The 24,146-nt window shown below is 46.3% G+C and overlaps 3 protein-coding genes and 1 long non-coding RNA gene across 4 annotated transcripts; 1 reads left to right on the forward strand and 3 right to left on the reverse strand.

The window, feature by feature from the left end:
* Positions 1-5,331: 5,331 nt before the first annotated feature.
* LOC100277418 (uncharacterized) lies at positions 5,332-7,017 on the forward strand. The gene is made up of 2 exons (NM_001165631.1): positions 5,332-5,650; positions 6,251-7,017. Exons 1-2 carry the CDS (start codon positions 5,510-5,512, stop codon positions 6,791-6,793), a joined length of 684 nt encoding a protein of 227 aa, NP_001159103.1. The 5' UTR covers positions 5,332-5,509; the 3' UTR covers positions 6,794-7,017.
* Positions 7,018-9,357: 2,340 nt separating this feature from the next.
* Positions 9,358-15,966, reverse strand: LOC109942188 (auxin-responsive protein SAUR71-like). The gene is made up of 2 exons (XM_020543881.2): positions 15,616-15,966; positions 9,358-9,398 (listed from the first exon to the last, which is right to left on the reverse strand). Exons 1-2 carry the CDS (start codon positions 15,890-15,892, stop codon positions 9,358-9,360), a joined length of 318 nt encoding a protein of 105 aa, XP_020399470.1. The 5' UTR covers positions 15,893-15,966.
* On the reverse strand, positions 9,801-10,284 carry LOC103643780 (uncharacterized). The gene is made up of 2 exons (XR_561297.3): positions 10,246-10,284; positions 9,801-10,150 (listed from the first exon to the last, which is right to left on the reverse strand). It is a non-coding gene; the product is annotated as an uncharacterized lncRNA (long non-coding RNA).
* A 6,829-nt stretch (positions 15,967-22,795) lies between the features above and the next one.
* On the reverse strand, positions 22,796-23,493 carry LOC103645514 (Auxin responsive protein). The gene has a single exon (XM_008668553.3). It carries the CDS (start codon positions 23,392-23,394, stop codon positions 23,068-23,070), a length of 327 nt encoding a protein of 108 aa, XP_008666775.1. The 5' UTR covers positions 23,395-23,493; the 3' UTR covers positions 22,796-23,067.
* Positions 23,494-24,146: the final 653 nt, after the last annotated feature.

The raw sequence follows: 24,146 nt of genomic DNA on the forward strand, positions 1-24,146 counted from the left end.
CCTACCTCTACCTGATCGATGGACCGTCGGTCCGCGCACCCAACAGCTACCGATGCTGACCTCGAGACGATACTAGCCATAGCATAGCCTCGATTAGGGCTCTGTTTGTTTACCCTCTAGATTATATAATCCAGCTTAAATAAGTTGAGAGGTAAACAAACAACACACAGATTATTGGGTGGATTATGTAATCTAGATACCTAGATTATAATAATCCATAAGCAGGTCAATAGGTGCTTATATAATCCATAAGCTGGATTATATAATCCTGGAAGGAAACAAACAGGGCCTAGATTTAGGGCCTGTTTGTTTACCCCTTAGATTATATAATCTGGATTAAATAATCCTAAGAGGCAAACAAACAGTCTAGCTTATTTGCCCAGATTATATAATCTAACCCCTTGGATTATGATAATCCATAAGCAAGTGAGGAGGTGCTTATTTCAGATTATTTTTTTCCCACTTCTCCACTACCCTTTCAAGTTTCCTAGAAATTACCCCATCATTGCCATTATAATCTACCGAATCGTTTTTGCGCCTATCGGGTCGGAGAAGCCCGCCGCCCAACAGAAACACGCCAGATAATCTAGGTAAACAAACAGGATTACTCAGATTATATAATCCAAATTATATAATCCAGATTATATAATCCTCCAAAAATAATCCAGATTATATAATCCATTGGGGTAAACAAACAGGCCCTTAGATATGGCGACGAGTGCCCGTGATTCGATACTCTACATGTATTTACTCTACTAGAGCATGTATATGGATTAAATATTCTATGTATGGATCTTTTATTAGGCAAAAATCTCTATCCAATAGGTAAACGAGTATTAAAACGTTATGCCCTCACTCATACTCGTTAATTGGTGGGTATAAAATAACTAATATAAATTTAGCTCTAAAGAATGAATCTGGGTTTCAGTCATCCATCTTTTCTACTATTTAATGACTATTTGATGATCATGTAATGAAACATGTAATATGCTATGTGATATTATTCTAGTGTTGTTTCTTTATCCAATTATCTTTGGTGTTTTTGAATATATGATTAAATGATGCTAGAAATTTTATAATGATATTTTGATGGTATATTTGACATTTATATAATATATTATTTTAATAGATATTTAATTTTTATGGATACGCTTAATCCGACGAATGATCCATACCTGCATAGATATAGATATGGGGTAAATCTAAACCACCACTGTATGTCTGTATATGGGTAATTTATTTTTTTATCGTGATTATTTATCCATTGACATCTCTGACCTCGACGGCCGCCGCACGGTCGATTCTAATCTTCACCCTCTCGGAACGGCCGAACCAAACCGAGTTGCCACTCCCAGGCCCACCCAGCAGTGATCTGACCTCAGCAGCAGCGCGTCTAGATAGCCGCGCCGCGCATGATTGCTTTGAGGAGACGCAAGTGCCTCCGGCCGGCGTCCCGGAGGCCGGACCCAGCCCAATTGATGGCGAGCCTGGCCCGCTCGGTCGGGCCCCCCCATGGCCGCATTAACGCCGCTGTTGGCTTTGGCTGCGCCGGCTTCAATTCCCGTTTGGCCGCGCTTCCGTTCCGTGGCATGCCCACCCCACCTGCTGCACTGCATGAGCCCCCGTGTCTCCGTCACCATCCGGTCTCGTCCACGCCATCGCTGCCGGCGGCCACGTACACCGGCCGGCCGGCACTCGCTCACCTTTTATGAGTTGCCGCTGCGCCCAGTGCGTGCGTGCGTGTGCGACCGCCGATACGATCCGTTGATGGCAACAGCAACACGCCCGGCCCGCCGCACCCGCGCGCGCTCGACTCGTCGCCAGCAGCAGGGGCGGCGCCGACTGTTTAAAAATTCCAGAACTAATTAAGACATAGCCTTTAGTTTGCGTCCAATTACTGTGAGGAGCAGGGTACTAGTTCAAAGCTATGCAGTGGTATGTACGTTGGAACGTGGTTCACATCAACTTGCTTCGTCTTCGTAGATCCGTGTCAATCATTTCTGTTAGTTGGAACGTGGTTTCAAGTATACGTTGAGTCTGAGGTTCTAGATTCTTTATGTTGTACTATTTCGTTGCTTTCTTGGGGCTGCACTGTATAACCTGTGTGAGTGTGTGTAAGAACTAAAAATATATATAAGGACGAAACCAGCACCTCGAATATAGTTACGGTTGTATTGTTTATGCGTCATTTAAAACCCGCAACTATTCAATTGTTGGTTTCATATTTGTATCTTTTTTGCGCAGGTTTTTTTTGTTGCACCTCAGATTTTACATGAACACAGAAGTTTGCATCATCCATTGATTTTTGTTTTTGTTGGAATTTTTTTGACACGTTTGGGCGTGCTTTTTATATAAAAAAATGGGAGCAGAGAAGCATGTGAGGGAGCAGTGTAGTGGTATGTAATATAGATATACGTGATTTGTGTTGAATATATGAGATTTTGTAATATAGAACTGTGAAACAAACTTCTTTATTTAGTGAGTGTGACGGAAACTTCCGCATGCATTCGATATTATGACGATAACGTCATGTGACACAAGTTTGATTTTCTAAAGGCGTCTCCAATGATTAGCTATTCCTACATGGATAGAAAATATGGGGAAAACGAGAATAGCTAGTAATTATAGGTGTATATTTAGGCCGGATCTAATGGACCGGCCCGAAGCACGAAAAAAAAGCACGGTCCACGTACGACACGGCCTAAAATATTTTAGTGTCGGGCCGGATTTGGGCTAGGTCGTGGCCCATGGGCGGGCACGAGCACGACCCGTTTAAGGTAGACACGAAATGGCCCATATAGAGGCACGAAAAGGTCCATATATTTATTAAAACCACACTTTATTCCACATTTTCATGCACTTTATAAAGAACACAAAGCTAGAGATAATGCTAGTTACATGTTTTTTGTAGCTTTGAATTAGAGTATGTGATGTAATTTTATTTTTGTTATGAACATTAGATAATGAAATGAAATTACGAACTTTGTATAGAGCTGACTATACTCTTTTTTCTTCTAACAAAATGATTTGTAAACGAGGTAGTCATTGCATAGCTCCGGTAACTTAATACAAATATTAAGTTTGCTTTTGGTCAAATTTATTTGTCTTATCTTTTATTTGCTTTATTAAATTTGTTTTGAATTTAGGACTCTGATGTGAATTCTGGGTCCTGATATGAATTTCGGGCCAAAAACTGAATTTCGGCCCAAAATTGAATTTCGGGCCGCCCGAAATGAGTCCGACACGTTTAAGCAATTACGTGCCAGGTCATGAGCCGAGGGCTAGGCCCGTGGGCCGACGCGGCACGACCCAAAATTCAATCGGGCCGAACCGGCCCGAAATTCAAACAATACGGGCCTTTTCGGGCTTAGGCCCGGCCGGGCGTCCCGAATGTATACCTATACTAGTGATGACCAAATAGATAAAAGATTTCACGTATTTCAATAAACTGGGTGTATTACGTGTGTGACCGAATACTAGTGGTGAGATAGATTACTATTTTTATTTTTCTCTCAGCTCCAAATCATTTAGTTATTTGAGACAGCCATTGCGGACGGCCTAATTATAAGAGATGGCTAAGAGACTTCATGATACAACCTTGAGACTATCTATACTACTTATTAAGAAGGTAAGAGTAGTCTGCCGTTCTGCCCTCTCCCGTGTTCTGCCGTTCTGCCCTCCCCCGTTTCGCGCGCAGAAAAAAAATCAAACTATGGCTGCTTAGGGATTGAACCTTGGATCTATTGAGTAGGATGCCTAGCCTTCCACCCTCTAACCAACATGACTCATGTTGAATTGTGTACAACTTCAACTAAGAATTTATTTGTGTTTAACCCGCCGTCCATTCTGTATGCTCACTGAGTCTAGAAAAACATTTATAGCTTGGTCCCTGATCTTTCTGGAATTTGGAACGCAGTCTAGGAAATAAAGAAAATAGGGAAAAGGAGTTTAGAAATTGATTTTTAGTTTAAAAATAATTGCAGAAACCCATTTAATTCATGGAAATTTCATATTAAATCCAAATAAGTTCATTCCAATTTCTATAATTCTATAATATTATTTTTTATCACATAATACCTATGTTTTGTCATGAAAACAACAATAAATTGATTTCCTAATTAATCATATATCAAATACATAGAAACTTTGGAAATTCGCAGCTTCCTCATTTTAATTCTAAATTGAACTGTTTCAGTTGTGTTAGTCTCGTATGAATATTTACTACGCAGTAACAACATTGATTATACCATGTTTCATACTTTTATAATTAGATATTTATTTTATTCTATGTTAATTGGGTTAATCTATATCTATTGGATTAATTTATTTAATATATTAATATAGTATTCTAACTTTATGGTTATACGATGTTTGACCATTCGTCTTGCAAATACACACACTCACCTTTTTGTTTAAGCAAAAGCGTATGGTGGTACGTGTCCGATGACTAACGATGTACGAGGGAATTTCTTCCGGTATGTGTGAAACATGCTCTCCAATAATGAGACCATGCAAATCGTGACATATATCGAAGTCTGCATGATACTGATGGTTGCAATATAGTGGTGAAACAGATAGATTATGAATAACAAAATTTATGTATGGCCAGAATCACAAATTGATTATGAAACATTTTCGCATAACGGTATAACACATATTTTATATATAAGTTATCGTAGTATACTGGTATTATATATTTCCGTTGCAACGCACGGGCATTCAGCTAGTAGATCATAAATACAGCTAAGACACAACGTGTATAGAAAGTCGTGAAAAACGGACTCTTCGCGAAGAGTTCACCTATTTTATTTTTTCAATTAGGCCTTAGACTCAAGAAGCTCTATATTAAGTGCAGTTGTAAAACCCTAAGCTACGAGAATTAAGAAAAAGGGAAAAGATTATTCGTCCGGCACCACATTCCTAGTGTGTCAATTGTTTACCGATCCCAATGAAGATCTCGGGGCGTGGGTCCCGCGTGATCCCCACGCAACCCGCAAGTGTGTGTGTGGCGCTGGAGCTGGAGTACGGTACTCAACTACGACGGCTCGGCTCCTCCGGTTCAGCTACGCGTAGTACACGAGAGTACTAGACGGGGGAGGCGCAGAGCAGTGAGTGGCATAGGCTGGTCCATCCCCATCACACACAGCGGGCGCCATCTGCCATCAATGCGGCCTACCCCGCTCGCATTCATTGCACATCTTGTCCTCATGCCTCGCCTTTCCAACACCTTAATTAATGCCGCGCCCATACGTGCCTCCAAACCCCGACCCTTTTTTATCACTCGCTCGCTCCCTCCTCGTCCTCTGCCCTGCTCGCCCACGCACCTCCTCTCTCTCCCCTCCTGCGCTAGCACTACTACTGCTACCAGCGAGTGCACGACACACACATCCTCCTCCCCCCTTCGTCTCTCTCTCCCTCTCTCTCTCTGCCTGCGCGCCTGAGAGCTGCCACCGCCAAGGCGAAACGGCCGTCGCCGCATGCTGCGGCTGAGCTAGAGACGAGAGGCGAGATGGCGGCCGAGGCGCTGGGGTTCATGGCGCGGGGAGCCACCGGCGGGAGGGCGGCGGAGCTCGTCACCAGGGACTTCCTCGGCGGGTGCGCCGCCGCCGAAGACGACGCCAGGGACGCGTCCGCCAGGAATGACGCCGTGGTAAGCACCTCGGCCCCGTGCTGTCTTTGAATTCGCAAAGCCTCTCTGTTCTCTGCTCTCCCCTGCCTCTGCGTGTGATGTGCCTGTGCATGCTCGCCTTCGGATCGGACCCGCTTGCTGATGTTGCTTGATTGAATTGGAAGAGCGCACCTTGACCTTGGTGTTCATAAGTTTTTCGAAGAAGGAAGAACTTTCTTCGCTTTCTCCAACGTGGAAAAGTCTTGGTCCGAGGCCTCCATCCAAGACGACTATTCTGCTATAGCCTATAGTATCCAGTTTGGATTTGCAAGTGGTCAATAGTAATATTAGTCCAAATTCCATTCCCTCGTGATCAGAATTTTATATGAAACATGTTGCTCTACCAGAACCATTAAACATTCCCACTAAACTAAACGCGAAATACTAAAATCTGTACTTGCACATGCATGCTGTCCTTTTTTGTGCTTTATTATCTATAATCACAATCAGTTGTGATTATAGAAGAATTTACTAGCACATCAGTAGCTGCATTAGCTTACGCTTATCTATAATCACAATCAGTTGTACTTGCTCTAGTTGAGAAACGAAGCTAATGTTTTTTTTTTGTGCGCCCACGTGCAGCCCGCGAGGGTGCACCAGCAGAAGCACGCGTGCCCGGCGGCGCCGAGGGACCTGAACCTGTTCCCGGTAGCCGCCACCACGAAGCCCTGCGCCGCGACGGCGGCAGCGGCAGCGGCACCAGCGGTCGCGGGCGGCGCCACGGCTACGTACCACAGCGTGTGCACGATCGAGAAGGTGAAGACGGCCCTGGAGCGGTTCGAGCGCGGCAGGCAGCACCAGTCCCCGCACCCGCACCAGCAGCAGCAGCACAGCGGCGCGGGCGCGTCCCCGTCGTCGTCTTCCGTGACCACGTCCTCCGTGAAGCGCCGCGGCGGCGGCGGCGGCGGCGGCGGCGGCGTGGAGCAGGGCGACGGCTGCGACTCGCCCTCCGGCGGCGGGATGGTGGCCGCGGCGTGCCCCAGGTGCTTCCTGTACGTGCTAATCTCCCGGAGCGACCCGCGGTGCCCGCGCTGCGAGTCCCACGTCCCGGCCCCGCCGGCGCCAGCGCCGGCCGCGAGCAAGAAGCCGCGGATCGACCTCAACGTCGGCTACCTGGGCACATAGCTTGTGGTTTAGGCATATGGGGCGATGGCGTAGCCTCCTAGATGGAGCGGCTGCCGTCTCCTACCGTACCGTACGTGACGCCATAAATTTTGCTTAGGCTCGTGTAATGTGATGACCCACGGACCGAGTCGGGTACGTAGGAGTACGTAGACAGGGGAGGGGGGCGCCGTTTTTTGAACTGAAACAGAAATGCATGCCCTCCCCTGTCAGGAAATTTATGGCCGATCAGACACCGCATACAAGAACATGAATGAATGGTGACACTGCTTTCTGTTCCTGCTCCTGTAGAACCAGACAATCCCGCAGCCACAATTGGTCAAAGCTGCTATACTTGTCGATCTAGCATGTTCGAGCTCCGTGGTGGTGGTGGTGGTGGAGATGTTTGCAAATTGTAAGCTTGGATGTGCCGCCGCCGCCGCCGCCGCCGCCGCCGTCCCATGGGCGCATGGCCTAGTGTCCCTAGTCGCCGTCGGTCGCAGCGGTGCCAAGGCCCAAGCGCTTGGCGTTCGTGTTCTCTCGTCTCCTGCGGCCGGCCGTTTTAATGCCAAGGGCAGGGAGTTGACGTCGCGGGCGCAGAGGCAGGCACGTCGTCGGAGCAGATCACTCCTCCGGCCTTGTGACCGGCGTGAATGCGAGTTTTAATGACGCGATGGCGATGGGTGTCCGTGCCCTTGGTCGCGGAAAGAGAGGCGGGCGAGCCCTGCCGGCTGGCTGCCGTTTTCAGCCGCAGCGGGGGCGTAATTGCGCGCAGCAGGCGCTGGCCGCCGCGCCGCGCCGCGCGTGAACTCTACAAGTCGTCGTGGCATTATTATTATTTATTGGAGTGGAGGTGAGTCAGGCAGGCATTACCGTTTCCGTTTGTTCACGTCCCCCCCTAGTACGTACGGTACCACGAGCATTCCTGCAGATACGATCGGAGCGGGACCGTATCCCCCCGTGCTTGCCATCAATAATGTTGCAGTACGTGTCTGCGCTGCGCCTGCGGCCTTGATTGCGCAATCGTTCGTGCTGTTGGCGTGCCGGATCAGCGCGCCTTATTAAACACGCCGCGCGGCACGGCTGCACCTGCACGGGCGTGTACTTGTACCGGTCTAGTATTTCGTGGACGAGATCTGCGTACGGCGTACCGGGCACACGGGGCGTTTTGAGCGACACGCCCGGCCCAGCTTCTTCGCTGCACGGCGGATTGCTGGTCGACGACAGGTTGGCCCAAACCGAGGACCGTGGCGCCGAACAAAAGGCCGGCCCGCGTGAACGAGCCGCAAAGTGGGCGTAAAGGGCCCAACTCGACTTGGAGTTGGCAACGAATCGGGAAGTTTGGTCCAGCCCAGAATCTAAAATCATAACCCTTTTCGTTCATTCATTCATTCATTCATTCATTCATTTATCTATCTATCTATCTAATCCAGCGTCGCCGCCTACTGAACTTAGTACAGTGCCCTTCCGTTGCAACTTGCGTTGTTCCATAAAATGTCCCAAAAACTTTAAGAGTCAAATATCATGCCCATTTCCCATCATTTTTCAGTAATCCATACAATGGTTACACCTCAGATTATGATGTCAAGGAGAAATGAAGAAACGTCAGGAATAAGACATCGGTATCTAAATACATCAGTATATACATACATTGATGTTCTACCGAATGGAATTCTCAGGTACTGGAAAATATTCTTTTGATGTTACTGTCTTATACATGACTCATATTCCATGGTGATGCGGCCGACGATCTCACCGACATCCCAACAGGAGGCTTACGCACCTCGTGCTTGACATACGCTTGGTGGTTTATTTGGAGCATAATGCTTGACGATGGAAACTCTGCTTCAAAGAAGTAGATATTTCATTTTTTTTAATAATAAGTTAACACTAAAATTATTCCCATGCATAAATCTTTTTCTTTTTTTATTTAACCGTGTCTAAGCACGGTTGTTTATATTAATAAGACCGACAGCGTTACGACTCACGGTTACTAAGGTCAACACGATACTTGTAGATACTTGTACGACTAATCATACAAACCATGACCAACACGATACGTACGGCTTCATTTTGCGAAGCCAATGGTTGAGAGCGCGTCTGCAATGCCTATTGCAAGAATACAAATAAAGAAAAGACTATGGATGATGAACATGTATTCTTTCTGGTTTGCAGTGCGTGCATTATATATTGAGAAAATTATGTCACAATCATGTATTCTTTCTCCATATCCGTATGTCACTATGATTTTGTTGAGTACTTTATTTGTCATTATAGATGTTATAATTCCTTCTCTATAACACTCGGATACTTTTTTTTTACTCTTTCATGCATGTTATTACTACAAGTGATATCCTTAATTATATGTCACTGGTGATGACATGGAAATGTAAAAAGTTATATCCGACTAACATAGAATATATTAGGAAATTTACGATGATAAATAAAATATTGAACAAAATTACAACGTTTACAGACAATTGACTTCGTATTATTTGTGACAAACTGTCACACCCGCGCCCGCCCTGGCAGGCAGGCACCAGACAGTACACAGAACGGTGATCTGGTCTGTAGAATACAGCGGCCGTCTACCTGCTGGCCATGCACGCCAGACCCATGAGCTGCTGCACTACAGTAAACGAGGAAATTTCCGACGGCTAAAACCGTCGGACATAAGAACTAAACCGTCGGAGATAAGCTATGTCCGACGGCATTAACTTATCTCCGACGGTTTTAAGCCGTCGTGGATAACGCGTCGGAAATAGCATTATGTCCGACGGCTGCCGTCGGACATAGCGTATGTCCGACGGCCCTATCCAACCGTCGGAGATAAGGCGGAGTAACCGTTTTAACCGCTGCCTGGGCCCACAACTACTATGTCCGACGGTTTAAAGCCGTCGGACATAACACAAACCTTATGTCCGACGGCCTAAACTAAGCCGTCGGACATAACGTTTTTCAGAAATTGCACAAAAATCTGAATTTTAAAAAATCTGATATTTGCAAATACAAAACAGAATTCATACACATATACACATTCACATTAACAAATATACTCACATAAGTATACACATTCACAAATATAATCACATAAGCATTCACATTCACAAAATTTAACATAACAACATAGTTCCAAAAGGTTCCAATAAGTGTTTACATAAACATAGTTGTCCAAACTCCAAAATGAACATTATTCGACGGGTAGGCTTTCACATGAAAGGTTTCAACAAGTGTTTTACATCAGTATCACTCATATCCATCGCCACCTCCTCCGGCTGGACTATGCGTGCTGAAAAGATTGTTCACCCACGAATGTGTTGTGTCGTCCTGACCAGACCCATCTCCAGGTGCGGCAACTGAAGCGGGTGGTGTCTGAAATCCCTATAACACAAGCACATGAAATAGTAACCACTCAGTTGTTCATTTAAACACATAAGACATCTATGAACATGTCACACACGCATATGTGTACATACCATAGGGAATTGTGACGGAGGCGGAGGCGGTGGTGGAGGCGCCAACATTGGCATTGGCAGTGCAAAGTCCGGAGGCGGCATCCCATATGTCGGCATCGGGACGCCCGCTTGTTGGGCTAGTTGCTACAAATTATATACAAGTCATTGTTGAGCAAACAAGATACACATCAAGTGTTTTGCAAAATAAGCTACAAAATGTTAGTTCAACTTACCGAGAGAAGAGCTTGATTTTGGGCCTGGAGGCTTGCATAATACTCGTCCCTCTTCTTCTGGTACTCGGCTTGTTGTCTCTGGTATTCAGATTGTTGCCTCTGGTACTCCAATTGATCCCTCAAGACTGATTGATGGTACTCTGCCTGTTGACGCAACACCGCAAGCTCTATCTCATGGGCTGCTGATCGTGAACGGGACGACTGTGAAGACGACGATGTGGATTGTCGTCCACGGCGTCTCAGCTCTCTGGAATCAATCGTAGAATCAAAAATACCCAACCTACAAGAGTGAACCATGCACTTAGTATAGTAACTCATGCCTCAGTTGAATCGCAAGCATATGATGACAATTTTGAAAACCAAATCAAATAATCTCACCGTCCATGGGCTTGTCCTCCTGCACTAGCATATGCTGCCTGAGGGTCGATTGGCTGGCTCCTCCAATCGTACTCCTCCCCATGGCGTTGAACCATCTCCTGCCCATACGAAGCCTGGAGGCAAACAATATCAAATATAAGTGCATAACCCTATGCCATTGCAAACAATATCAAACACATAATAGAGTATCAAAAACTCACTAGACGGTCGGTGGCCGTCTGAGTGCATAACACATCAGGATTCTGAGGATCAGAACCCCTATGGCCTTGCATATACACCTCCACATCCGTGGGCGTACGGCCGGATTTGACTTCCTGTACATAAAAGTTATATTGACACATTTCTATGTAATTCAAAGTTACGACAAACTGAGACTTACCATTCGCTTAGCCAAGCGCACATGACCATCACCGCCGTAGTTGTGGAACGACTCAGTTCCACGGTTTCCCCTGTTCCTTTCGGAAATGGCACGAAACTCAGGGGAACCCCACCATCTGCACAATGCCCGATAACCGTCTGATCGGGTGGCCATCCACGGCACCGACACCTACATGAAATTTTTTAAATAAAGCAAGCAAATACATGGCTTCGTGCGATATGAGAGGCAACAACCTGTTTACCTCTAGGTATTGCTCCTCCGTCAAGTAAATTGATGACCACTCGGCCTTTGTATTTGGCATCGGTCGATCATCAGCATTTGCTCTGTACCATGCCTTTATAGCCTGAATTCGTGCATAGTACATTGCATCTGCAACGACATCGTTCGCGTTATACTCAAACACGTAACGAGCGTTCATATCATATGATCCATCGTCCGACAACTTGTACCGTTTCTGCAAAAACCATAGTGTTATCATAAAAGCAAACATATATGGAATAACTAAAATAGTATAAACAAGTCATACCCAGAATGCATCCCAAACTAGTGCTTGTGTGTTGCCAAACGTTCTACAGACACCATAGCGATAATGCTCCCAAGTGGTGGCGGGGACAGACTCGCCAGTAGGCAAAGTCACAAGACCAGGCCAGTGTAGACGAACAAGATTACCAAGAACCATGTTCACCTGCCTGTAGTGTCCTGTGCCTGTGAACGAGTCGTCGATCCAAGTCTTGCAAACAGAAATCAATGTAGAAATTAAAACATAACTTTCAATAACATTTAAGCAAAGATATGTCACTCACTTTCCACTAGGCTTTATCACAACCCGAGATTCGGGTGGAAGCTCTGGAGGTGGTCCAACAAAATGCAGCTTCCTCGTTCTCTTAACTCGAGAAGTTCCAGACCCAGCTGCAGAATCTCCACCAGCCCCAGAATCCCCAGCCCCAGAATCTCCACCAGCGTCGTCTCCAGCTTCATCTCCCACATTATCTCCACCATCATCTTCATCATCATCTCTTGCATGATCCTCTACCACTGGTTCCTCAATTTCAGCATCCTATGAAACAAATAACTTACATCATACAATATTAAGTAACTCAAATAATGTAATTTAACAACTAACTTACATCTTGTGGAGGCAAATGTTCTGCCAGCGCTCTCCGTCTGCTCATGGTAGAACCTGTGCCCTGAAAAACTGAATCCTCACCCCTCGAGCTGCTCCTCGAGCTACTCCTCGACCCAAGCAAACTACGAGCTAAAGACTTCATTTTCTTTGACATCCTATTTTAACAAAAACAAGTTAGTACATAAATCGACAATAAAATAATAAAATATGCAATAAAATCATAAAATATGCAATAAAATCATGATCCATACTCGTCAATCGTAATCGTAATCAAAATCAGGATCTAGTTGCTTTCGTCGATTTAATGGACGCCAAGTAGCTTTCTTCTTTCTCGTCACTCGTTTTCTTTTTGGAGGAACCTCTACATCATTTTGATCGCCTAATAAAGATTCTTCCAACATTTCAGTTTGTACATTAAACGTGCTTGTAAGTTCTTCATCTTGGAAAATCTCAGCAGCCCCCACTTCCTGCTCGATTTGACTTTCAACATAACCAGCATCACCAGGAGCATATAGTCGTTCACGAGGATTAACTTTGTACACTACCCTCCAATCAACCAAACCGTTTTTCTTAGATGGATATGTCATATAATACACCTGCTCGCATTGGTGGGCAAGGATTATAGTGTCGTGGCCTTTTAATCTATCGTTGTGTTTGACTTCAACCATGCCATATTGATTTTCTCGCGTTGTATTTGGGGAAAACCAATCACAATCGAAGAACACCACTTTGAGTTGTTTATCTCCAAAAAACTTGTATGGAACAGCAAAGACGGGCCAACATGAGTACGACGTTGCAGTTACATTGAATGGCGAGAAACCATCTGTTGCCAAACCGAAGCGGACATTCCGCACTTCATCAGCAAAGCTGGAATCAAAAGCATCTAGTGCCTTCCATGCATCTGTATCAGCTGGGTGCACCATGACATTTGGATTCTCACGTACCCCTTCTTTGTGCCACCTCATGTGTCTGGCTGTATTCTTGGAGATGAACAAACGTTTCAACCGAGGTATGAGAGGCATGTAACGAAGCTGCTTACGTGCAATCTTCGTAGTCACGGTCAAACCATCGTCATTTTCAACCTCAACGAATCTACGCTCACCACATACAGTACACTTCTTCTCACCTGCGGTCTCCTTCCAGAAAAGCATACAATTATTTTCACAGACATCGATTTTTTCGTAGTCCATACCGAGGCCAGATAACAGTTTTTTAGACTGATACATGTCCTTTGGCATCTTGTGATTCTCCGGAAGTACATCACTGATCAAGTTCAAAAGTTCCTTGTAACAGTTGTTTGAGAATGCAAACTTAGACTTAATAGCCATAAGTCGAGTCACAAATACAAGGACGGTCACTTTTGTGTGCTCATGCAACGGCTCTTCGGCAGCTTTAAGGAGCTCGAAGAACTTCTGAACCTCAGGTGTAGCTGGATCCTCAAACTCGGTGGGTTGACCGGGGTTCTCCGAATCGACGGTTAGAAACTCATGGCGTACATCGTCAAGCATCTCTTCCATCCTATCGTAGTCCTCCTCTTCATGTGACTGAACTTCCGATACAATACGAGGAGGTGGGTCCTCACCGTGGTGCACCCACACCTCATAGCCTGGCATATAACCGTTCTTGCAAATATGTATCGACATAGTCCTCCTGTCAAGGAAATTAATGTTCCGACACTTGCTACAAGGGCACCTAACATCGGTTCCAGTCTCTGACCGAGCGAAAGCATGGTCGAGAAAAGCATCAGTCTTGGCCACCCACTCACTTGATAGAGCACCTCTTTTCTTCCAACCTTCATACATCCATCGACGATTCTCCTCCATACTAGATACGAGACGTTAACTTAATTAGATAAGTAATGCACGGACCATCCGTTTTTACGAAGAAATCACGCCCCTACATCTGTAGGAAAGGATAGGTCCTAAACCCACCCAGGAGTGACCGACGAGGCCGTGTTTATGACAAGACATGTGGTCGTGCGAAATTTCGGCAGCATAACCCCGCTGTTCTCCAATCGCACGCCTAAAAATGGTGCAATTGGAGAACAGAGAGGTTATGCTGCCGTAACTAAGCAGGAGCACATGCTTTTGTCATAAACACGGACTCTGTCGGTCACACCAAGGCTGTCCAATAAAGGGACAATTTCGGCCCAACATACCTCACATGCGTCGCTTGTAAGGTGTGTTGGGCCGAAACGGGTGACGCCTAGGTTTCGTTTGTTCACACTACGATACACTATGATTAACTATAATCATCGTGCATTATTAAATAATTAAACTAATAAACCACAATACAATATTACATACGAAATAACATTGTTATAAATGACAAATCATATAAAATGACCTTATTTCCGAGGGCATAATAATTACCCTCAGAAATTAAAAATTTAAATTATCTAAAGTACCACTAAATAAACTAAAACAAGCTACTTTAATTACGTAATCAAATTTTGGGCGTCGGACATAACAAACTAAACAATCAAATGCATTCATACATACATTTCTAATCAAATACATTAATACAAACATACAATTCTAATCAAATACATTAATACAAGCATACAATTTTAATAAACAAAATTGCTAATTAAGTATACTCACTTAGCGGGTGTGGAGAGACGGCCGGTGATGGGTGCACGGGCGGGCGGCGGGCGCACGGGGCCGTTGGCCGGAGCACGGGGCGGCGGCGACCGTCGAACGGGGCGGCGGCGGCGCCGGAGCACGGGGCGGAGCTCGGGGCGGTGGCGGCCGGAGCACGAGCGTGGCGGCGGCGGCACGAGCGTGGCGGTGGTGGCCGGAGCACGAGCGTGGCGGTGGCCGGAGCACGAGCTCGGGGCGGTGGCGGCAGGACCAAGGGGCGGCGGCGGCCGGAGCACGAGCAGTGGGGGCGGGCGGTACGGCGACCGGGCGGGACGGCGACGAGCGTGGCGGCGACGAGCGTGGCGGCGACGGCGCGGCGTGCTCCTCGGACGGCGGCGGCGGCAGAGAGAGAGAAACGGCTGGGTGAAACTGAAGGCGCGCGGGTCGGATCCGCGCGTTAAAAAGCCTTATGTCCGACGGCTCGGTACGAGGCCGTCGGACATAAGCTTATGTCCGACGGCCAGGGTGCAAGCCGTCGGACATAAGGTAATGTCCGACGGCCAGTCTGACAGCCGTCGGCTGTTTTCCGTTATTTTCGACGGCCGCTGTTGGCCGTCGGACATACCCTTATGTCCGACGGTTGCCTATAGGGCCGTCGGACATAATACGACCGTCGGAATATTATAGTTTTACTGTAGTGCTGGAAGCGGCGGGCGTCGCAGGGGATCCGCAGCACGCCGGGCTGCCCGTACCCATACAGCCGCTCGGCCATCTCCAGCAGCTCCACCATGCGAGGCTCCTTGAGCAGCGCCACCGGCACGAGGATCCTCTGTTGCTCCTTGCTGCCGCCGACGAGCCGCATGGGTACGTACCCTCTGGGCATCGTCGCCCCGTCGCCGGCGCGCACCGGCGAGGAGCCCTTGCTCGTCGTTGCCGCTTGCTTTCCCCACAGAACCTTCGCCTTCGCCATATATATATGGTGAGGCGCGCGCTCGCGTCTTCTTGTAGAACGCGCCGTGCGCTTTGTTACGTCCTCGTAGCAGCAATGTGTAATGGCACTGGCGGCACCCTGCAGTTAGGCACGCCGATCGTTTATATAGAAAAGCAGAGAGGAAGGAAGGAAGGAAGGAAGGAAAGGTGACGGCGGGATTTGTCAAGGCTGTCGTAGAACGACGCTGCTGGCTGCGCAAAGAAGTGCATTGGATTGGAGAGCAGGTCTTTGTCGGCTCGTGTGCAGACGCTTTGCACACGATGACACGACCACGCTGACGGCTTTCGATCGTGACGAAACGTGATAAAACCTGCCGTTAGGTGCGTAGCCAGGATTTTTTTTTTATAAAAGAGATCATAAACAATATTTAATAGATTATATATAGTATATGAGTGTCTGATTTCAGTTTAAATTTAACTTCATATACTATATATTTTTATCAGACGCACAAACGAAGAAATAACTGAATCAATCACTGTTTTTATATACGTAACTACTTAAAAATTAGTACTTCCTCCGTTTCTTTTTATTAGTCGCTGGATAGTGTAATTTTACACTATCCAGCGACTAATAAAAAGAAACGGAGGGAGTATGTATTTATATGTATGTACAAACCTTAGGGGCCAGGGTCTGCCTGCCGTTTCTACACCTCAGGCTACCAGCTAGCTGTTGCTGTCACCAACTTTAGTTTTCGTCCGTGGACCCGCGCGGATTGGAATGGAACGAGCAAAACAAAACTATCAGAGAGTAGTAAGTAACTTGTAAAGATGCACCGTTAGGCTATCCGCACTCATGGAACCCTAAATTTCTACTCTAAAAGGAATATTTCATCCTGGTCAGCGAGATTCTCTACTCTATCCTATAATACTCCGTGTTCATATTTACTCTAAATATCTACCCTATGCTAACTATCACATATTCTATCATTTTTTCCCGCACTTTTTTGTTACCACCCACATGCATCTGCGAACGTGGCGCATCGCTACAGCCTGTGCTGCGGTTGCGAAAGTACGCTGGCAGAAGATAGGGTAGGAGAGAGAGTACGCTGGATATGAGGTGAGAGACGAGCAACCCTACGGTAGGGATGGATTTCGAGTCTACCGCTGCAGCTTGTTTTTACTGCATCTGTGACTGCATCGGCGATAGCGTAGGGCGTCCAGTACACCACTGCGAGCAGCCTTAGTAGTGCTCGGCTCAGATGATGCACCACCGGTTCTTCACATACTAAGGGCGTCTATAATGGAGAGACATTAAAATGGTTCTCCAAACATAAGAGATAACTAAGAGACTCTATAATACAATGAGGTGTCTATAAATATAATTTATTAATAAATACAAAGTAAATGCGTTTATACAACATCGAATCGATAGAACAGACGACAAATTCGTACAGTGGGAGTGAGACGTTGGTTGTTACTTAGGTTACGAGCCAGAGACGTCTTTTCACGGAGAGACGCCTCCACGATTTCTTTGCAAATACTCTCTTTATACACCTCAAGAACCTCTACATTAAACAACGATGTACATGCCCTAATACCAAGTGTTTGAAGGTTTTGCAATTGTTCATACCACCGGGTCAATGATGTGGACAGAATGCATGCATACGGTCAACCTGTCGCAATCTCCCAGCTTTATTTTTAGGGTTAGTTTGGAAACTTAAACCCCCTTCATATTTTCATATTCTCAGAGATCGAAGGAAAAGTTAAGCTAATTTTCCCCTTAATCTCTAGAAATCTCCCAGAAGGGTTTTAAGTTTTCAAACTAGTCCTTAGTTTTTAAGTTGTTTTGGAAAAAAATTATTCATATTTATACTTCTGTATCCGTTTTAATTATTCTTGTTTTGGAGCTTACATTAGCGTCATAGATCACCGTACCTAGATGCTTAACAAGGTATCTGATCGTTCACGTCGTGGATAAGCCTTGGTATATAAGACAGTTAAAAAAACGCAATAGTTTTTATTGTAGTCAGCTAAAAGACTTATATATTTAAGTCCTACTGATAGCATGTTTTATAAATAGTAAATAATTAAAATATACGTGGGATCGAAAGTTTAATGACTTTGACTCCATCTTCAGGGGCCTATTCGGTGGCAGCAAGGTTTATTTACGGTTCTGATATGATACTGTGGTATTCGATAATACTGTATTATTCTAGGCCAAGGGTGTTTGATTGAACTTTATAAAACGCTATTCAAATACATCAGTATAGTCAAAAGTGCACTGTTTTTTGGAGTACTAGTACTACAGCCGAGACCAAAATTTTCTAATAAATATGGTATTGTTGTCGCATATAAATGTAGACCATGGTTTCTAAAACCATGCATAGTATCAAAAAAATGCTGCACCTTCACCATGGTTTCAGCATGTGGAGGAGCCCGCTCTGTGCTGTAGGGATCAAAACAATTATTCAGACTAGTACAGCTACAATTTATCAAGACAAAACACTGTATAAACAGTTAAACACTGCATCTTAAAACAGAGGCTACAACTTGAAGGCACGTGAGGTTAAACAACCTGGTCAAAAAGGGAAGCCAAGCGGCAAGGCTAAACAACGGTAGGCCGTAGGGCTTTGCAAGTTGCAAACATCCCCTTTAATTTGTGTTCTGTCTCAAGTTTCTCCAAGTGAATTGGAAAAGTCAATTAACTTAAAAAACGTTTCGCTTTCCCCCGCTATATTACTAGTACTAAGTCTTTGCCACAATAATGAGCCGTGACTTTTGCAACAATCAACAGAAAGGACAAACACAAACTACGTCTAGGGTTATTTATGAAATTCACGGCAATGACCCCTCTTCTCCTACAATTGCAGTGCCCTAAAACTCTTCCTTATGATGAGTTATGATCTAGAAAAATGGTCATGGTAGCAGCCGCCAGCCAACGACTAAAGCTAGGAAGTAGGAACTGAAGCTGCACGCGGCCAAACCACGTCAATATCAATTCAAGCAGAAAATTGGCGGCCAGAACCCAGTTGGAAAATAACCTCGCCATCGTTGGAGCAAGGAAAAAGAAGAGGAAAATTGACGGTAAGGAGGGGAAGGGGGAGGGAGGGACGACACGACTTGGGTTTGATGTTGCCCGAGTCATCTCGGGAGAGACGGTGAGAGAATTGGAATCGTGGTTTTCCACGACATAAAATGCATTTATGTAAGTTACATGGTAGACACAATGAGATCGGATACAATGACCCATTTAAATAAACAATAATTTAATAGTTTGAAACATGTTTAAACAACTATCTCATTTAAATAAAATCTAACTATATAACATACTGAAAATTAGTCGAATCCAAATGAGAGTTTCGTTTGGCTATCACTCTTGGGTTGGTGCTGGACATGAGACGAACTAATCAGATATATGACCTCTGAGACAACAATTGTCGGTGTTTCCAACCTAGTTCCGACAAGTAGATTTATTTGTGTGCGTTTGAGAGCACCTAGAGGGGGTAAATATGTGATCCTGTAAAAACTTAAAACTTAAAGCCACAAAACTTGGTTAAGTGTTAGCACAGTGAAATCAAATGGCTAAGGACTAGAGTAGGGGAGGGAAGCAACACACAAGACACGATGGTCACAGTGAAAAACAAGCACACGAGACATGATGATTTATCCCGTGATTCGGCCAAGTATAACGCTTGCCTACTCCACGTTGTGGCGTCCCAATGGACGAGAGTTGCACTCAACTCCTCTCAAGTGATCTAATGATCAATTTGAATACCACGGTGTTCTTCTTTCTTTACTCTTTTCCCGTTTGCGAGGAATCTCCACAACTTGGAGTCTCTCGCCCTTACAATAAGGATCAAAGTGAAAGCACTAGAGTAGGGGAGGGAAGCAAAGACACACAAATCCACAGCAATTACGCGCACACACACAACCAAGACTTGAGCTCAAACGAATAACACAAGGTTCACCACTACAACGAAGCTCAAATCACTAAGAATGCCAATCAAGTGCGCAAAGATGGAGTGTGAATGATCAAGAATGCTTAGAGTATGCTTGGTGTACTCCTCTATGCGCATAGGGGTCCCTTTTATAGCCCCAAGGTAGCTAGGAGCCGTTGAGAGCACCGGACAGTCCGGTGCTGATTTCTTTCCTATTCTGGCGTAGCCGACCGTTGGAGATTTGGAGCCGTTGGCGCACCGGACAGTCCGGTGCCCCCATCAGACCGTTGGCTCGGCCACGCGTCACGCGCGGATTGCGCGACCGACCGTTGGCTCGGCCGACCGTTGGCTCACTGGACAGTCCGGTGCACCACCGGACAGTCCGGTGATTTTTAGCAGTACGCCGCCGACGAAATCCCGAGAGCGGTCTTTTCACCAGAGCTAGCCTGGCGCACTGGACACTGTCCGGTGTACCACCGGACAGTCCGGTGCACCCAGACTGAACAGGAGTTGGCTGTACACAGCCAACTCTTTTTCCTTTTGTCTTATCTTTGATTCTAGCACTTAGATAAATATGTTAGTACACAAAAACTAATGTACTAAGTCTAGAATCATACCTTTGTGTTGATTTGCACTTCTTCCACCATTTGGCATAGTTTCATACTTAAACCATTTGTGTTGGCACTTGATCACCAAAATACTCAGAAATGGCCCAAGGGCACATTTCCCTTTCAGCGTTCCAGGTTCTAGATTGTGTGCTCAGTGGGCGTGAGGTTTATACTCGTTCGGGTAGAATGTCCATACATCCAGTCTTCGGTGGCTCGCGCTACTGACACCGTTGTTGCTCAATGCTCATGGTATGGGTTACAAGCGGGCGAGAGAGGGAAGAAGAGCTCCCAAGTCTCTTATGTGTGGGTAGACCTAAGGACCATGGGACTAGAGCTCTCTGCTAAGCCTTGGACGTCGCGGTGGTTTGCTCCTCGACTCCAGCCTCCGTGGTCCTCCGGGTCCTCTGGCCCGTCTGTGTATTTCTCGTGTCCACCTTCTCGTGTTCGTCTCTGACCCTTCCCTTTTATAAACCAAGGTGGGGGTCGATTACCGTCTCATTCTCTTAAAAGGAGCTATCGAGCCATGGTAAAATGAGACATTTCACCCCGGTAAATCGTGCTTGTCTCCTTGCGCCCCGGTCGTTTGGGCTTCCGTGGCTGTGTCCTTTATCGCAGGCGTCACGAGCGGCGTGGATCCCTAACGCCATCATTACTGCCCCTGCTCCACGCTGACCCTTGGCGTGGCTCGTCGTATTGTGGGTCCTGTAAATGGCCAGCGTACTGGTTCAATAGGTCATGGGTGCATCACAGGCCGAGTGGCTCATAGGTCATGAGTGGGAGGCGGACCGACTCTCCTACTGTGGCTTAGTGCCAGGCACAGTTAATGCGGTCGATCATTTATGGCGGGTCAGTCTTGGGCTAGGCGAGGAATCCACTCGACTGGCTTCCTCTCAATTCGTTCGCCGCCCTCTGGCTCCGCCTCACCCAACCCCGGGCTCGGTGCCTCAGGGTTTATCTGGAGGCGGGTCCTTCCGGGGTAGACCTTGCCCATGTTCTCCTTCTAACTAATGTGGACCGGTACTCCGGAGACCTTTTCCCCAATACTCTCTCTAACTGTGGGTGTCAAGGGACCGAAGATCCTTTCCCCGACAACGACACTTGCGTTGTTCAACCTGCACCGCCTTTACATCCCACCAGGACCCACATACTACATTTTTTTCTATCATTGATGCTTAACTACATGATGTTGTGTTGGTGTTGAATGATATGAACAACATAGTGAATGTGAACTCTGAGTCGTGAACAATGGAGTGATGACTGTTATGAATTATATTGGTTTTATATTGAATGTATGTCATGAACTATGTTGTGATGTCTATTTTGGTATTTTGCATTGGTACATATGTACATATCAAAATGTAAATATATTGAATAATGTCTCTGGAATAACTTTTAGTATCGGTTATAGTTTAAAACTGATATGAAAGATTATCTTTAGTACCGTTTAAAGACAAGAACCAATAATAAAATATGGTCATTTAGTAATGGTTCAAGTCTATAACCAGTACTAAAAGATTGTTATTTACTACTGATTCAATTCAAGAACTAGCACTAAAAATCCTTTATAGTACCAACTGTTGCAACCAGTACTTAAAGATTGAGGCCTTTAGTTCTGGGTGTCTAGTACTGATTGGGAATCTGGTACTATAATCAGCTCTGTTGGCTTTGATTTGAGGTCAAACACTAGAGATGTACCTCCTGACGGTGCTCTCTGCGGGAGCGTGGATAGTCCACGACTCGGGACTGGATGGTCCACGACCTCACTATAGGAGTGCTCTTTGTGTCACATCGGACGGTCCGCAACAGCGTAAAGCGTCTTTCTGACGGTGTGGAACCCTAGAGCTCACCTCCTGGGAGAGACTCCGTTGAGAGGATAGTTCTATGGGTGCTCCTGGGTCGGCAGCCTATCTAGGACGTCCCCATACTACGTAGAGTCGTCAAGGGATTAAGAAAATAGGTCGAAAACGACTGATACTAGACTAATTACTTCTATTCCTAGGGGAAAAGGTAAATTAAATGATATGTAGATTGATTGGATCGATTGTCGTCGTTCCAATCGGTCGTACCCCTTTGTTTGTATATGGGGGAAGTCTGGACCCTTTCCTTGACGGTTCCCAACAGATTCCCTCGTGATTAACTAATCGGATATAAGCACACACGATATAAGGAATCTCATCTGATCTAATCTAATTGCGGATGGACTCTATCCGTGGACCGTCTGGCGCCGACCCTGTGGGCCTCAGGCCGGCCGAATGGTCGGGCACTTTTGGTGTTCAAAAAGTTCCTCAACTGTATAAATGTGATTACAGCTAGGACCCTCATTTCTTAGTCGCTGATGGGTCGATCTTTTGCATTTGGAAGGAACATAGGTTGTACCACGTACGTTCTCAGCTGTGTACCATCATCTATAGTATCTGTTTAAAAATAATCAACATATACAATAAGCGTGTCTGCGTGTGTATGTATACATATGTTCATCAAAGAATCTAATCGACCTAATAATAACAAAGAACAAACTATTTTCATCTATCTATATAATAATAAGATAAACTGAAGCTGCCCAGTGCTACTGCTGTACTAATAGCTACTACTAGCTCCTCTCATGGGCCGGGGCGCCGGGCGTTGTCGTCATCCATGGCCAAGCCAAGCCAGCCGGCCGGCCGGCCATTTCAGGCTGACGAGCTGATGATGCCGCGTCGGTGCATGGCGCCGTGGAGGACCTGGCGGAAGCGGCCCGCGTCGCAGGGCACCCGCAGCACGCCCGGCTGGCCGTACCCGTACCGCTGCGCCGCCATGTCCAGCAGCTCCGCGACGGAAGGGTCGCTGAGAAGCGTCACCGGCCCCAGCACCCGCTCGCCGACGTCTACCGCGTCGTCGTCCTCGCCGGCGGCCAGCATCGGGACGTGCCCTCTCGGGACCTTCTCCTGCTCGGCCGCGCCCCGGATGGGCGACTGCGACTCCCCGCCGCCGCCGCGCTTCTTCTTCCACGACACCATCGCTAGCTGCTGCTGAGAGCGGTGGTTGATATCGATCAGGTCGTCGATCGTCGCTGCTTATTGTTTGTTTGTTGTTTGTTCGTGCGCTGGTGGGTCGTCTCCTCGTCACGTCAAATATGCGGGGTACGGAAGACGAGGATGGTCGAATTTATAGGCTACCGGGGGGGGGGGCACGAATGAGAAACTGCCACTAGTAGAAAAGAGCTCAAAGCCTGCGGCACCCATAAATTATCACTGGTGGTTTCAGTTATCACGCGCCAGTAAAAAAAACAAGGTGGACCCGACTTAGGAACCGCCAGTGGAAACCCATTTTCACTGGCGGTTCTGTTACACCAACCGCCAGTGGAAATAGGGTATTTCCACTGGCGGTTGGTGTAACAGAACCGCCAGTGAAAATCTATTTCCACTGACGGTTGGTGTAACAGAACCGCCAGTGTAAAGACCCTATTTACACTGGCGGTTGTGTTAAGATAACCGCCAGTGGAAATAGGTTTCCACTGGCGGTTTTTTAAACCAACCGCCAGTGAACTGTCTGTTATAAAATACCCATCTTCCCCGCGACAGTGAACTGTATGCTCGCAGCCAGCTTCCATTGGAGGCGATTTTGGAGGTCCAGATTTCACAAAAATATAAGGGGGGGAGGTTTTGGTCTTCATTTCTTGGAAGAAGGTGGATAAGAAAGGTTGGTTTATGTTTCTTTGTCAATTTTTGTTCATTCTTGCTCAATTTTAGCCACATTTTGGATCTAGGGT

This window comes from Zea mays, chromosome 1 (assembly GCF_902167145.1).
Source record: "Zea mays cultivar B73 chromosome 1, Zm-B73-REFERENCE-NAM-5.0, whole genome shotgun sequence".
NCBI classification, from domain to species: domain Eukaryota; kingdom Viridiplantae; phylum Streptophyta; class Magnoliopsida; order Poales; family Poaceae; genus Zea; species Zea mays.